Source organism: Panthera pardus, unplaced genomic scaffold (assembly GCF_024362965.1).
Source record: "Panthera pardus isolate Hobbes unplaced genomic scaffold, ASM2436296v1 HiC_scaffold_16, whole genome shotgun sequence".
NCBI classification, from domain to species: Eukaryota; Metazoa; Chordata; class Mammalia; order Carnivora; family Felidae; genus Panthera; species Panthera pardus.
Genome location: NW_026526721.1, coordinates 25,402,618 through 25,417,304, shown reverse-complemented (window position 1 = coordinate 25,417,304; position 14,687 = coordinate 25,402,618). Strand labels below are relative to the sequence as shown.

The following is a 14,687-nucleotide window of genomic DNA, read 5'->3' as shown; positions in this document are numbered from 1 at the left end:
CCTCTGGACAGGAAGAAAGACAAGAGCAGGATCCTATGTCTTTCTCTCAGCCCCATTAGTTGAGGGGCTATTGCGATATAAATGGATGGGTTTATATCTATTATATTGACAAAGTAAACGTTTCTCTCCCATATATGGCCATCAGCATGGTCTTTTTTTCTCGTTGATTGGCTATGCTTTCTCTTTCTTTCTCCTTTCTAGAACTGCTATTTATTTATTTCTTTTTAGTTTTTTTTCTTTTTTTATTATTTGAGAGAGAGAGAGAGAAAGGGAAAGAGAAAGAGAGAACAGGAAGGGGCAGAGAGAGGAAGACAGAGGATCTAAAGCTGGCTCTGTTCTGTCAGCACAGAGCCCAACCTGGGACTTGAACCCACAAACCACAAAATCATGACCTGAGCCAAAGTCAGAGGCTCAACAAACTGAGCCACCCAAGCGCCCCTTCCAGAATTGTTATTTAAAGTGAGCTGTTGCCTTTGGCAATTTAGAAGATTGCAAGGTAGAGTGGAAAATAGAGGAATGTGGGGTTGCCTATGGATTTGTGAGCAGGTCCAGGTCATGCTTTAGTTTCCTAGGCCTTAGAGTAGAGTAATACTAAGCATATATATGATAACATAAGCATACGTACAATAACATAGCATATGCACAATAACATAAGCACGCATACAATAACATAAGCATACATACAATAGGGACATCAATGATACTGTCATTTTGTTGATAAGCATGGAATAACAGACTTCTGCTCTGAAACATGCACATAATTGAGATGAATTTTTAAAAATATTTTTTCCTTTGTTCTTTTTCTTATCCTTAAAGTCTATAAGATATAAACAAAAGAACTTTTCGGTGTACAAACTGCTTTTGATCTACAATGCTAATGTAAATTTAAACATGCTTATAGAAGGAAATCTAGAAATCTGCTTTCTCATTTGAAAATGCTTTGCTTCACCCCTTATGAGACTAATAATATCAGTCAAGGCCCAGCAAACATTCATATAAAACATTCAATTGCAAAGTCCTTGGTACTGAAAATACTCCTTTATCAATTTGTTTTACTGGTTGAGCTCACAAACATAACGTTTCATGAATAGCTGAATAATTACATAATTTCATTTTTTACCATTAAGTATGTTATACAAAAAAACCTGCAAGCTAATGTACCAGCAATGACATCTTAAATCTTTGTCTGTAGTTATGGCTTCTTGAAGTTACTCTCTTCCTACCTGCAGCTGGTCTTTAATGGAACTTTAAAATTCAAAAGCCAGGGCGCCTGGGTGGCGCAGCCGGTTAAGCGTCCGACTTCAGCCAGGTCACGATCTCGCGGTCCGTGAGTTTGAGCCCCGCGTCAGGCCCTGGGCTGATGGCTCGGAGCCTGGAGCCTGTTTCCGATTCTGTGTCTCCCTCTCTCTCTGCCCCTCCCCCGTTCATGCTCTGTCTCTCTCTGTCCCAAAAATAAATAAAAAACGTTGAAAAAAAAAATTAAAATTCAAAAGCCAATCTCAACCAAAAAAAATATCATGAATGCCCAAACAGGAGAAATGACATAATTTAAGATAAAATAGACGTTTGAATACAGGAAGGAGGTTGCTTTTTAAACAGTAGTAAAAATTATAAAAATGAACCTAATTTAAAACTTTTTTTAATGTTTATTTTTGAGAGAGAAAGAGAGAGAGACAGAGAAAAAGAGAGAGAGAGAGAATGAGCAGGGAAGGGGCAGAGAGAGAGACAGACAGACAGAATCCAAGTGGGATTCAGGCTCCAAGCTGAGAGCATAGAGCCTGACAGGGGGCTCAAACCCACAGACTGCGAGATCATGACCTGAGCTGAAGTCGGATGCTTAAGCTACTGAGCCATCCAGGAGCCCAAAAATAACCTAATTTTAAGGAGCATAAGACAATATGCAGACACAACTAGAAGTCTAGACTCCTTCCCTCAATATTCATGTTCTATTTGCTAAATACCATGACTTTCGCCCCTCTCTTCTCTTGATAACTAATTTGTGTCACCCTTTTTAGTCTGACTAACATTGGACCAATTTATCCCAACTCTCAGAACTTTTTTTGGGGGGGATTTACTTGTTAATGAATTTGAAGGTAAAGATAGAAAGGGTATAGAAGTAAACTTATTGAATCTCTATCTATGTGCTGCACAATTTTATATGCAATATCTCATTTGACTGCCTTACCATATACATGAGGGTTAGATAATGTTATCAAGTAGGATCAGTTAGGTAGTATTTGAGATTACCTGAATAATAAAAAAAATAAATAACTTTTAAGATTATATGGCTAGTATGTGGTGGCATTAAAATCTGATTAGTTTTAAAATCTATCTTCTTTCCAGTCCATGTACAAATTAGTCCAAGAACAGATTTTGGGACCCACCTTGGTGTTAGTATTAAGCTGCCATTAGGGGCTGTGTTTAATTTTACAAATGGTCCACTTCCAGTAGAGAAGATTGGCATCGATGAGTTTCCACTCCTAGGGAAAAACACATAGAGACAAAACAAAAACACAAAGAACCAAAACCTTAATTTATAGTTATTTATTGCTGTGGACATTGAAAGAAATGATGGGATTCCATACAAAAAAAAGATGAACATTTTAATATAACCCTTCAAAAGTTTTGCTGTCTAAAAGATGGAACAAATCAGAATCATCCATAATAACATAAAACGTAATTTAAGTTTTTGTGTAATCCCTCTAGTTCTTGTTTTCATGCTCATATATTATTTAACAAAGTTAAAATTCAGTGCATGCATCACTTGAGTATCTGATTTTTTCATTTGACTCTTCTATGTTCAATAAATTCCATAATGATCAATTTTAATAACCACCTCATAGAATTGCTGCACCATAATTTATTAAACTTTTTTCCTGTTGAGTGTAATCCATCTTTTAAAAAATGCATGTTGCCTGAGAACAACCTAGAAAAAGAATGTCTTCAGTGTTTACTTTTCCAAATGTTGCTTTGTTCTCGGTATCTCATTCAATTTAAAGTCTAACAAGCCCTAATTTAAAGCCAGAAGCTACGTGACTGCTCTAAAAAGGGAGTCTGTGGCCTGGCCCTCTAACTCTAAACTCATGGGCCAGCGTGAGATGGAGAAAGACACATTCTGCATGTAACAAAGACATTAAATTTCTAGTCTTTCATATCCCTGAAAACATGTTATATCCACGCTCTCCACTGTGAAACTTAACTGAAGATTTCTCTCAATCATCCTGACCCTCTTCTGTAGGCTTAGCTGGAAACATTTAGCTTCTTACTTCCTAATCTTTTTTTCCTGCCTTTTATTTATTCCAGATTTTAATCCTCATATAAAAATACGCTTTTTGATTGGAAACATCCTGATTCCTGCTAACTTCTGCCGGTTGGCAAGGAGAGGATGCAGTTCTTATCTTTTGGAATAACATGAAGTTTCCACCAACTGCATCTTCAAAAGAAGGTCCAATGTCTTGCCTAGACAGTCCCCAACACTGGCCCTTCTCTGTCTGTGTGTAGGGAATTTCCAAGGGAACACCCATGACTGTTGTGATCAATAAGAAGAAAAGAGGTTGAGAGTGTTTCCTGTCTCTTTCAGATGGGACAGCATCTTAAAAAAAACTGAAAGTGTTTGTTTCATACCTTTCATCCACTGAACAGAGAACTGGAACAATGGAGCCTGTATTTAATGTCCCAGAATTCAGCATGTTGCACTTTAACTTTATAAACAGATAAAAGTAACTCTAGCACACAAATCAATGACTATTCATTTAATAATACCCGAAATGAATTTGCCAAAGGGAGAATAAGTGCTGTTACTGTTATTATTAAAGATTAAGATATTCCCTCTAGAGAAGCAGAAGCATCATCTTATTTAAGTATTTATGTAAAGTGTATTTGTTATAGTTCAGAAAAACCGAATAGGCATAAGGACTTCACAACAGGCAGGGGTGTAGAGGTCAGAAATGCTCTGCTCAGGAAGGACAATAATGCAGGAACATTATATTTAAGGACTCCCATATTTAGGGAAGACAGAGTGTGCATCAAAACAGATCTTAGAGGACTTTGAATTTACCATGGTTGCAGCTTTTGGTAGAATTCATCACACCAGTCTTGGCTTTTCAGACTATCAAGGAATACCTATCCAATTTGAAGAGGCTCTCATTGAGTTGACTTTGCTTGAGGCTTCAGAAACATCCTTAGTATTGGTTGATTGTGCTCATCTTTGCTGCAAGGGTGGGTCTTAGTTACTCTCTGTTCTCTCTTTTAGACTCTCTCTTTTATTGTTTTTGGTCATATTGCCAGTGTCCTTATTCTGCTGAATTCCTACATGTGTTGGACATTCTTCTAGGTAGTTTTATATGTTCCCGACTCTCCATGACCAAGGATTTCCAAAGTATGTTCTCCAGACAAGCAGCAGAGAATATATTAGAAATGCAAATTGCCTAGCTCCACTCCAGACCTACCGACACAGAAACTCTGGAAGTAGGGTCCAGCCATCTATGTGTTAACATACCCTTCAGGTGATTTTGACACTTGGAAGTCAGGGACCCCCTGTCAGAGCCAAATATAATATCTATTTTTACTTGTTCAGGGGGGTCTGCTTTTTAGCTTCTGAAATGATTTCTCGTTATTTGATAGGCAACTCATTTTAAGGCACTGATAAAGTTAATTTGTATTTCAGGACCCACAAAATGGAGCCCATTGCAGTGGCCCAGTCCACTTCACAAATCTAAACCTGTCAGCCCACACTGAGGAATGGCCTCATTGTCAAGAAACCCTAATATACACCAATCACAATCTTCCAACTCAGCTTCTGCTGGCTTACTTTACCCTAAAATAAGACCTGCTAGGGTTAACAGGAAATCCTGATCTCCTAGCCAGTCATGCCCCGTTGCCTCTTCTAACAGTCCATAAAACTCTCTCTCCCCCAAATCACTCAGGAAGTCTGCTCTACTGCTTGTGAGACACTGCACTCCCCCAATCAGTGGATTGTTTTCCCTTCAATAAAGGACATCAAACTCAATACTAAATTGTTTTAGTTTTGCCATTTGTCCATATTCATAAATATGTGGGGGAACATCCTCAAGGGTAATTCATTAAAAATACATCTCAGAGACGTGGGTTTAACACTTTTCCATTTTTTCTACCTGTTTTTCTTCCATCCCTTAACTATCTCTCTCTTTTTTTTAATTAAGTAAGCTGTACAAGCCACTCACGACCCTGAGAGCAAGAGTTGCATGTAATCTTAACGACCGAGCTAGCCAGGTGCCCCGACTAGCTCTTTTAATACAGACCCCGAGAAGATGCATTAGTATCTCTGGAACTTCAAAACAAAATTTGGACATAATTCTTTTCCTTTTTTTTTCCCTTTTTTTAAAATTCGGACATAATTAAAGTGAAAAAGTATTGAGGTGTTATTTATAAATCAGGTTTTTTTAAAATCTAGTGTCTATTTATTACACATTTACAACTGGCATTAAACTGTGATGGGATTGGCAGGTAAATTTTTAAGCCTATTCTAGGAGAAAAAAAGACTAGAGGCAAAGCTTTAAAGAATATCTGGTGAATGCCAATTCTTCTACTCTTGGAGTCTCAAATGCAGTCCCACAGTGATGTTTTCACTATCTGGCAGAGGAAAAAATAAAGATTATGCGTGCATATTGAAAATAAAAAAACAGACACACAATTTATATTCTGAGATCGTCTTCTCTATATTTTCACTCTCAAAGTTACATGAGGAAACAGACTGCAATTAATACTACAGATATATTGTTTGGAATACAGAATACAGAATAGAATATATTAAATGCTATATAGAGTATATATAGATATATAGTATATAAACGCTATGGATAGTAAATGTAGTCTATATAGTATATAGAATATATTAAAAGCTATAATATAAAATAATTAAAATGCTCTTTTGGAAAAAAATTATAAAGTATTCACATAATTAATTTTTTGTCGCTCATACTGATGTCAGCAGCCTGGAAGTGCTATATAGAGACTATCCGTTCATACAAACATTTCCAGGTGTTAGTGCTGGATGTTAGAATTTGGAATTTAATTTGAGAGTGGCTACTCGTGTTTCAAATCCTGCCAAATTCAACTCAACCTTTTCCGGACTGAACACAATTTATTCCAGCTTGTATTCACAGCACACAGAAGATAAACCGCAGAGAAAGTTTACAACAAACTATTTATTATTTTAAGAAATGATGGAGATAATAAAAATATATTAATAATGTTCTTGGCAAAATAACAGGCTAGCAACCTTTTATTATCACATTTATTTTCGAAAAGCAAAATCTCATAACAACGAAAAATTGAATTGTTGAGAGAGAATAAATTATATTAAGTTCTGCAGTTAAAGCATGTCACTGAGTCTCTCCCTGCCTCGGTTTCCTTTTCTTGCAACAAAACGAGCTTTTAATTTTTAGAGACGAATTCTGGCAAGGTTATGACTGGGGTTTGCATTTTTTAAATCCTGAAAATTTTAGCTCTGCAGATTTAGATAACTCTACCCACACATTTGCACAGCTGTCTGAAATCTGTACAAATTTGGTATCACATAGAAACATGCCCATATAGCATTACCTTGTTGACATGCTAATGCCTCCTGACTACCTATTTCTAAACCTTTATTACCATTTTTATAGGTTATGCATCCTGAAAGGGCTCCCCTGGCTTCAGGAAAACCTTATTCTATGTGAGAAAAGAAGCATACAAATGCAACCCACCATCATTATTTTTTAAGGTCATATATGGAGTATAAAAATATACTCGGAGATGAATTCTAGGGAGAAAAGGAAGGATATCCTGGGGCGTCTCGTACAGTATTAAATCTTCTATGTCTCTTCTCAGGCCTGCTTGGGTTTCCTCTCTTTTGTCTTGCTCCTCAGACTGTATTTGCTGTGATAAGAATTCCTCCCTGAAGCAGAAGCTTAGGTAGGAATGTTTGAAGCTTTTGGACACACTAAAGCTAGAAAGAATAATAACAAATGTTGCAAATACTGCAGCCAGGCACTGTAGCTCATTTCACACCCCAAAAGGTTTAAGTAATGAATGAATGGAGCCAGGTGGGATTAGTTTGAAAAGGGTTTTAGAGAAGGATGGACCTTCTTTTTTTCAGATTGGAGGGAAAGAAGGGGATTGATTTGGCAGGACAGAAGGTGAGGAGAGCACTTTAATAGGCAGGGGAAGGGTGAATGAAAGGAGTTTGAGGCAAAGGATGGCAAAGCATCCTACTAGAAAAGTCAGGACATACAGGCGGTTAGGTAAATAGCATGGCTGAACTGGACACACTTCAACTGCAATTGCTTATTTCTTATCATGTTTATAGTAACACATGTAGGCACTTCCCTAGAACTATGGTAGCTCTTAGCAAACAGGTAACCTGAATTATTTTTAGATTTTCTGACCTCGACTCCTAACATTTTGTGGTATGCAGAAGGAAAAAAAATGCCACTAGAAAAAATAATCTTCACCTAATCAATTTCCTCCTCTGTGCAAGCTGCTGTATTAAGAACAAGAGAGAAATTGATGGGTCAGCCTGGTAGCTGTTCTACATTATCCTACAAATGTAATGGTATTAGAAAGGAAACAAGTTCCCGGCATTTTATACATCAAATGCGGCTGAGAGAAATAATACTTAGAGGTGATTGTCAGAAACAGGATCCTCATGGTTAACATCTTGGAGAATGTGGTCTTACCCCTTTGTAGTAAATCCTTGACTCATTCCTAACTTTATTTTCTTAGCTGCCATTGGAGTTTGTTTATTTTTCAGGAAGAAGAGTATGACATTCACCTCTACATTTACTATGAAGTTTTCTCTGTGCACATGTGTTTTCAATGCATTACTACCTTATAAGGACATGCATGCAAACTTTCCTTTAGAATTTAATGCCAGGAGAAATGTGTCTTCTCTATGGAACTGGTAGTGTTTATCTTATCTCATAATTAAAGAGATGCCCTTATTGATGTTTTCCTTTTTTTTTTTTTTTTTTTTTTGCGTAGGTTTCCAGGAATCTCAGACACAAATATTAGTAATTATGTTGATCCTGTATGTTTTATAGATTTGCCTCCTTATTTCTTCAGACCTTATTTTCATTTACTATTCTATTAATGTTACTATATGTACTCTGTTACAAATCACCTCAGATTCTTTTGAAAAGGTAAGGGTATAAAGAAAAAAAGAGAATGGAAGGCAATAAAGGAGAAAAGAAGGAAGGGAATAGGAAAGTGAGAAAGGAAGCAAAAAATAAGGAAGAATGAAAATAAGGACAGGAGGGAGAAGGAAAAAATATTTCTATTTTTTAAATTTTTTAAATGTTTATTTATTTTTGAGAGAGAGAGAGAGAATGAGCGAGGGAGGGGCAGAGAGAGAGGGAGACACAGATCTGAAGCAGACTCCAGGCTCTGAGCTGTCAGTACATAGCCTGACGTGGGGCTGAAACCCACGAACTATATCATGACCTGAGCCAAAGTTGGATGCTTAACTGACTGAGCCACCCAAGTGTCCATCTCATCCATTTTTTAAGTTTATTTATTTATTTTTGAGAGAGAGACAGACAGAGAGACAGAGAGGGCAAGTGGGGGAGGGGCAGAGAGAGATGGAGAGAATCCTGCTCTGTTGTCCGTGATAAGAAGTTTGTAGGTAGAAAGGAAATAATTACATACTAACTTTTACTAATCTTTAATTGTAGTATTTCCTTCTTATATAAATGTAAGTACTAATTGCAACACTGATAGCAACACCTATAATTTTGTCACCAAAACGAACATTGCAGTTGCTGCATACACCTAAAAATATCATTTATGCTAATTTTTTATCTTACAATAATCATTAGAACCACCAACATATCTTACTGAATACTCCATAAAGAAATACATATTACCGTATCACATTTATAACAGTTTGGTAATTATTTTTCAAGGTGGTTAGTTTCCTTTCTAGTCATGTGTATTTTATTTTATTGCACTTAAATATATGAATCTAAGAAGAGGTTGGTAAGTTTCAGCAGACCACCAAAAGTGTTCATGACACACAAAAGAAGGTTATGAAAGCCTTCCCTAGAGTGCAGTTCTCAAACTTGGCATCAGAATCACCTGAAGGGCTGGTTCAAACACAGACTGCCTACACTACTCTGGACTTGCCTCTGGGTAGGACTCAGGTGGAGCTCCAGATTTTGCATTTCCGTGCTTGCATCCCAGGCTTTGCAGATGCTGCTAGTTTGATCTTAAAAACACCCATGTGAAAGCCATGGACCTAAACACTCCTGATTCCAAACATCTGGGAAAAAGACCAGGTGATTCTATCGTATAGCCAGGTTTGAGAGCTGCTGAGCCAGCCCTTGGATTACAAGTCACTGGTATGCTTGCTTTCAGTCCCTCGCCCACAGCAGACAGAATTTCCTAACCACTGTGCTTTTCATAACCTAGTAATATGAATCTTGGAAAGTTATAAATTTACTATGCATTGTTATAATTATTTTCTCTTTACCTATTTTTAGTTAATTCATTTCTAGTTTGAAATAGGAAGAACAGGGGCACCTGGGTGGCTCAGTCGGTTGAGCGTCCGACTTCAGCCAGGTCATGATCTCATGGTTCATGAGTTCGAGCCCCGTGTTGGGCTCTGTGCTGACAGCTCAGAGCCTGGAGCCTGCTTCAGATTCTGGGTCTCCCTCTCTCTCTCCTCATTCCCCACTCACGCTCTGTCTCTCTCTCTCTCTCAAAAAAAGAATAAACATTAAAAAAAACAAAATAGGAAGAATATGAGAGTTACAGTTTGTATATCAGGCAAATGATGAACTTTTTAGGTTGGTCAATAAAACTAAGTAAAATAATTTTTTTCCCACCATCTTTCCCATAACCTGCCCTCCCCCTACCATCCCACCTAGAAAAATAGATAAGAATACCTTTGGTGTTGAATTTGCAAATTAAAAATAACAGAAAATAGTATTTAATTATTTCTGTATAAAGTTAGCAAATAAAAAGGAAATCATTTAAAGTAGAAAGTAGTAGTTACATTTTTTCTACTGATTCCCATATCTTATCTTTGTTGTTGTTTTATGTTAAGGCTTTTTCCACATAGTTGAAAATTTGAGGACAATGACTGGAAATATGGGCAAGAACAGGAATATTTTTTGCCTACCAATTTTTAAAACTAATATGAAACACTGGTTCTATATTTTCTATGTTTCAGTTTTCTAAGACCCAGTGTTAAATTGTGGATACAAATTTGTGGTGGTACTTACACAGGGTATTAAATCATTATGCTCCGTTTATTTGGAAGGCTTATTAAAACAATATTCCCTCCCCATCCCACCCCCAACATTTTCAAAACCCCTCTGAAATGGAAGACCTTGCAATAATTCCATTTCTTATTTTGGATTTGAGAATGAGAAGCTCAACATGAGGTTTCTGACATTTGAATTGAGGGCATCTTGCACAGGACTATTGTGGGATTTAAAAATTACCAGCAACTCCTCACAAGCAGGCTAAGAGGGGTATGTATAACCACCTCTATTTTAAGACATTAGCCTTTCCCAAATTCTGCAAAGCTGCACAGACCTGATGACTTCTAGTTTTTAATGGCTTAGTGGGGCAAGTCAACCACATAGTTCATTTATTGGGTTAGGAACGAGGTAGTGTGCTTTCCTAGGAAATGTTTTAAAAATCAATACTCTAAGTTTCTTTAACATTTATTCTTTCATCAGTGTAAAATGTTTTCTTTCATACTTTGATCAGAGACATGAAAGTGTTATTTAAAGTACTTTTTTACTTACGCATGCTATAAATGGCGGGGAATGAAAATGCTTCATTTAAAAGAAGGAAGGCTGATGAAATCCACCTCATATGATTTACTAGAATCTTTGGGGAATTGCATTTTGTACCCTATCTGCATAAATAATCTTGAGAGACCACAGTGCTTTTTTAATAAATTGACTCCTAAATTACTTTCCACTGTACCAAACACATCATTTTAAAGTCACAAAGTTTTCTTTCGGGTACCATGCGCCAGTCTAGACACATTCTCATTAAGGCTATAACTTCCGTTCAATTACTAGGGCACTGTGGAGACTGTTTAATAAGTGCAGGCTCAAAGATTAAAGTCTTTGAAGAGATTACCTGACTCATTTCTGAAGAAAGCAAGTGCCTGACCTTCATCAAAAATATTGTATCTAAGGCAATGGGATGTACTATTTGCTTTATACACACTAAAAAGTCTAGTTCTTTGTCCCTGTCTCCTGCTGGAAGGGCTGTGATTCATAGGAAATGAGGTCAGTGAACTAGACAGTAAAATCTGGCTGGGAGAAAAACATGTAAATAGATAGTATACAGTTGTGTGGAATTGACTGTCATCCACTCAGCTCAAGCCATTTTCTAGAAAGCCTTCCTTGACATTCCCAAATTGAGTGGTTCTCTAATAGCATATTGCATTTATCACGTTATATTGTCATTATCTACTTATGTGTCGATCCCCAACATATCTGAAGTAAAAACCATGTTTTACTCATCCATGGAACAGACACAACATTGTTGCTAACGCTTCAATTTCTGATCCAGGAGTAATTAAAATAATACATTTATATTAACAACTGTTAAAAAGTAATAAGATATATGTTCCCTTTCCAATACATTCTCTCGTGAAATTGCAGGAATCAGTATTGTGCTATCCCTCAACATATTTCAGTTAACTTTTAAAAACTTCTGTCAAAGAAGATGTTGATCCTTTGGTCTTTGTAAATGATTCATCTTGAACCCATATATCTCCCCGGAAACTATTTTAGTTAAGATTCACAACCAGAATGAAAACACACTCCTGTGTCTATAACCATATAATGATGCTTGGCTAGATGGTGAATTGGAACACAAGCTCCTGTGCATTGAGAGCTCCATCATCTAGATCATTTGGATTTGTCACTTGTGGAAATAAGGTCAAGTTACCAATCTCCTTAGCTTAATCTTTACTAAATTCCTGAGTCTATAAAACAGTTCCTAAGAATTACTGACAACTTCAGTAGTGACAGCAAACAACTTCTTTGGGCCTCACCTGTACGAACTCACTGTTGAACTAAAATTGGAATTAAAGTAGGAATCTGGAATCAATGCCACTTACCCAGTGCTTTACTTGAAGTGGGAATAAATCAACAACTGTCAGTTTCAGTGTTCTGTTGAGTCTTCATCAAAAAACACTATTCCCTCTACAGCCTCCCCTCCTCCAAGACCCTTTATGTCTCAAAGCCTCCCATTTTGAAAGAGTTTTTGTTAGAATACAGGCTATGATGTATTATAAAAATGATAATATATATAAAGTGCAGAAAGCTTCTGATTAATGCACATAAATCAAACTGATGATTATTTACATAATGGGTGACAAATCACATCCTCCCTTTGCTCCTTGTAGGAATTGTCTTCCTGATGAGGCTGACATCACTTGAATCTGGGGCTGACATCACTTGAATCGCTTGAAACTGGGGAGCTCACAATCTTAATGACAGCATTTTAGGAGGTAAAGGGAGTTGAAAACTCTCAATTCAAACTGCAAGAAATTATGGGGTGTATCTGATACCCTGAGTAGGACCTCACACATTTTCCTATGGTAAAATCTCACTATGTGGTGGTTAGGTGCTAGCCTGGCATTAGTATACAATGTAACTCTCCCAGTCAATTAGAAATGAAACAGCTCTTCCAGATTACACCAAGACCTAATCACTCATTAATGTTATTCTTGTGGAAAATATGTCTTGGGCTAAAAAAATAAACATTTTGAAATAAATTTTGAAAACCTGTGTATTGCATGAAGACTATATGATTATTAATCAACTAAGGAGGAGTCCCCTTATAAAGAAAGCACTCAATTACTTTTGATTTTGAGGAGCTAGGAAGAGCTGGGATAATTGCCAAATGCTGAGGGTATGTGTGGATGTGGACTTAAATTATTTTTAATTTTGTACAAAATTCCCCAGTTCAGGACAGAATAAAATGATAATGAGTTATAGTTGGGCAACTTTGGGCATTTAGATAGGTACGTATTTCTATATTTATATGCACACATATATTTATATATAATGAATAATTTATTACTTCAAATGTTTATTTAGTACCTATGTTTGGAGACAATGATAAGTTTGGGTGTTAGCAATGAAGTAATGGATAAAATAGGCATGCTTCCTACATTTAGACTTTATAGTTTAATGTGATAAAACAAAGTGGTAAATAATCTAGTGCTACCAATGACCAAATAACCATGTGTAATCTAAAATGGTTAAATCTCCCAAATTGTGATTTGGTAAATCACAAATACCAATGGATCACAATGCTGAATTAGAGTCGACTATACAACTAAAAAGAAGCAAATTATTGCTACTGTTCCTTTCTATTTTAAACCTCATTACTTTTGAGATTACGGGAAGGTAAAAAATGAAATTGTATATTTGATGCAACATGTTATGACAAACTGAAAGTATAATAAATTTTAGTTGAGTCATTGATATGGAATTATCATTTGCACTGCAATTCTTGAAAAAGTCTTGAAATTTTTCATGTCTTTTCTCACAATAATTATACTGTTACAGGTTTTCCAAAGGAATTATTGTAGAAATAGTTATAGCTATTTGCTATAGAAAGTTATAGCAAAAGCATGTTCTCTAGGGACCTTTGTGATTAGTTATATATATTATGATATAGCATAAAATAGAATATTTTATTTTCTTAAAAATGATAGTCTATAGAAATTTAATGACATGAGAAATGCTCATGTGTAAGTATGCTACAAAACGGAATAGTCTAATATTTTGTATGATTTTATAATACAGTATTTCTATATACTTATATTTATATCATATTTATAAAAAGGATGTTAAGTGGTTATTTTTGAGAATAGCATTAATCAAGATTTTTATTTTCCTCTTTTTGCTAACATGTATTTTCTAAATTCATAACTTCCATAAATTTTAAATGTCTTAATAAACCCAGTTTCATACCAATAAGAAAGTTCGAGACTTGCTTAAAACAGAGATGAGTAGAATTACTTACCCTAATCCCAGCAACTGACAGACATCATTTGAAATCTGTGTGGTCCAATTGTCAGCACAAGCTTCATGCCATGTGCTCAGGATTCTGAACTGCACCAAACCATTGTTGTTCCTGGTGCCATTGAAAAGACGCACTAAAGAAATTAGATCACACACAGGGTCATTTTGACCTAAGTTGTTAAAAGTAAATGATGGGTTGTAAACTACATGTGCAATGTTCTTAATGTTTAGAGTTTAGAGATTGTAATTTTTTAAAGAGTGTGTTAGAGGGTGCCTGGGTGGCTCAGTCCATTGAGTGTCCGATTTCAGCTCAGGTAACGATCTCACAGTTCTAAGCTGGATCCGTGTGTAGGGCTCTCTGCTGTCAGTGCAGGGCTTGCTTCAAATCTTCTGTCCCCCTACTCCTGCTCTGTCCCTCCCCCACTCACGTGCACTCATTCTCTCTCTCTCAAAAATGAATAAACATTTAAAAAAGAGGATGTTAGAAAGCTTAAGTTGAAAAATATAAATTTGATAGACTTTACATTGCTCTTTTCATATAACTACAAAAATGAAAAAGGCAGAGAGATATGGAAGTTTAGTGCATATCAAAATAGAAAATAAATGGAAAATAATATTTATTGTGAGGAGTATGTCTCACAAGCTTGGTCTCTAAAACAAGGA

General features: G+C 36.2%; 1 protein-coding gene across 1 annotated transcript in view; it reads right to left on the bottom strand.

The window, feature by feature from the left end:
* TMPRSS15 (transmembrane serine protease 15) overlaps window positions 1-14,687 on the bottom strand; it is a 121,189-nt gene that overhangs the window by 22,210 nt on the left and 84,292 nt on the right. The window contains exons 19-20 of the mRNA XM_019467770.2: window positions 14,026-14,158; window positions 2,385-2,480 (exon numbers count right to left, since the gene is read on the bottom strand). Of these exons, the coding sequence (XP_019323315.2) occupies window positions 2,385-2,480; window positions 14,026-14,158 (229 nt within the window). The remainder of the gene's footprint in view (window positions 1-2,384; window positions 2,481-14,025; window positions 14,159-14,687) is intronic.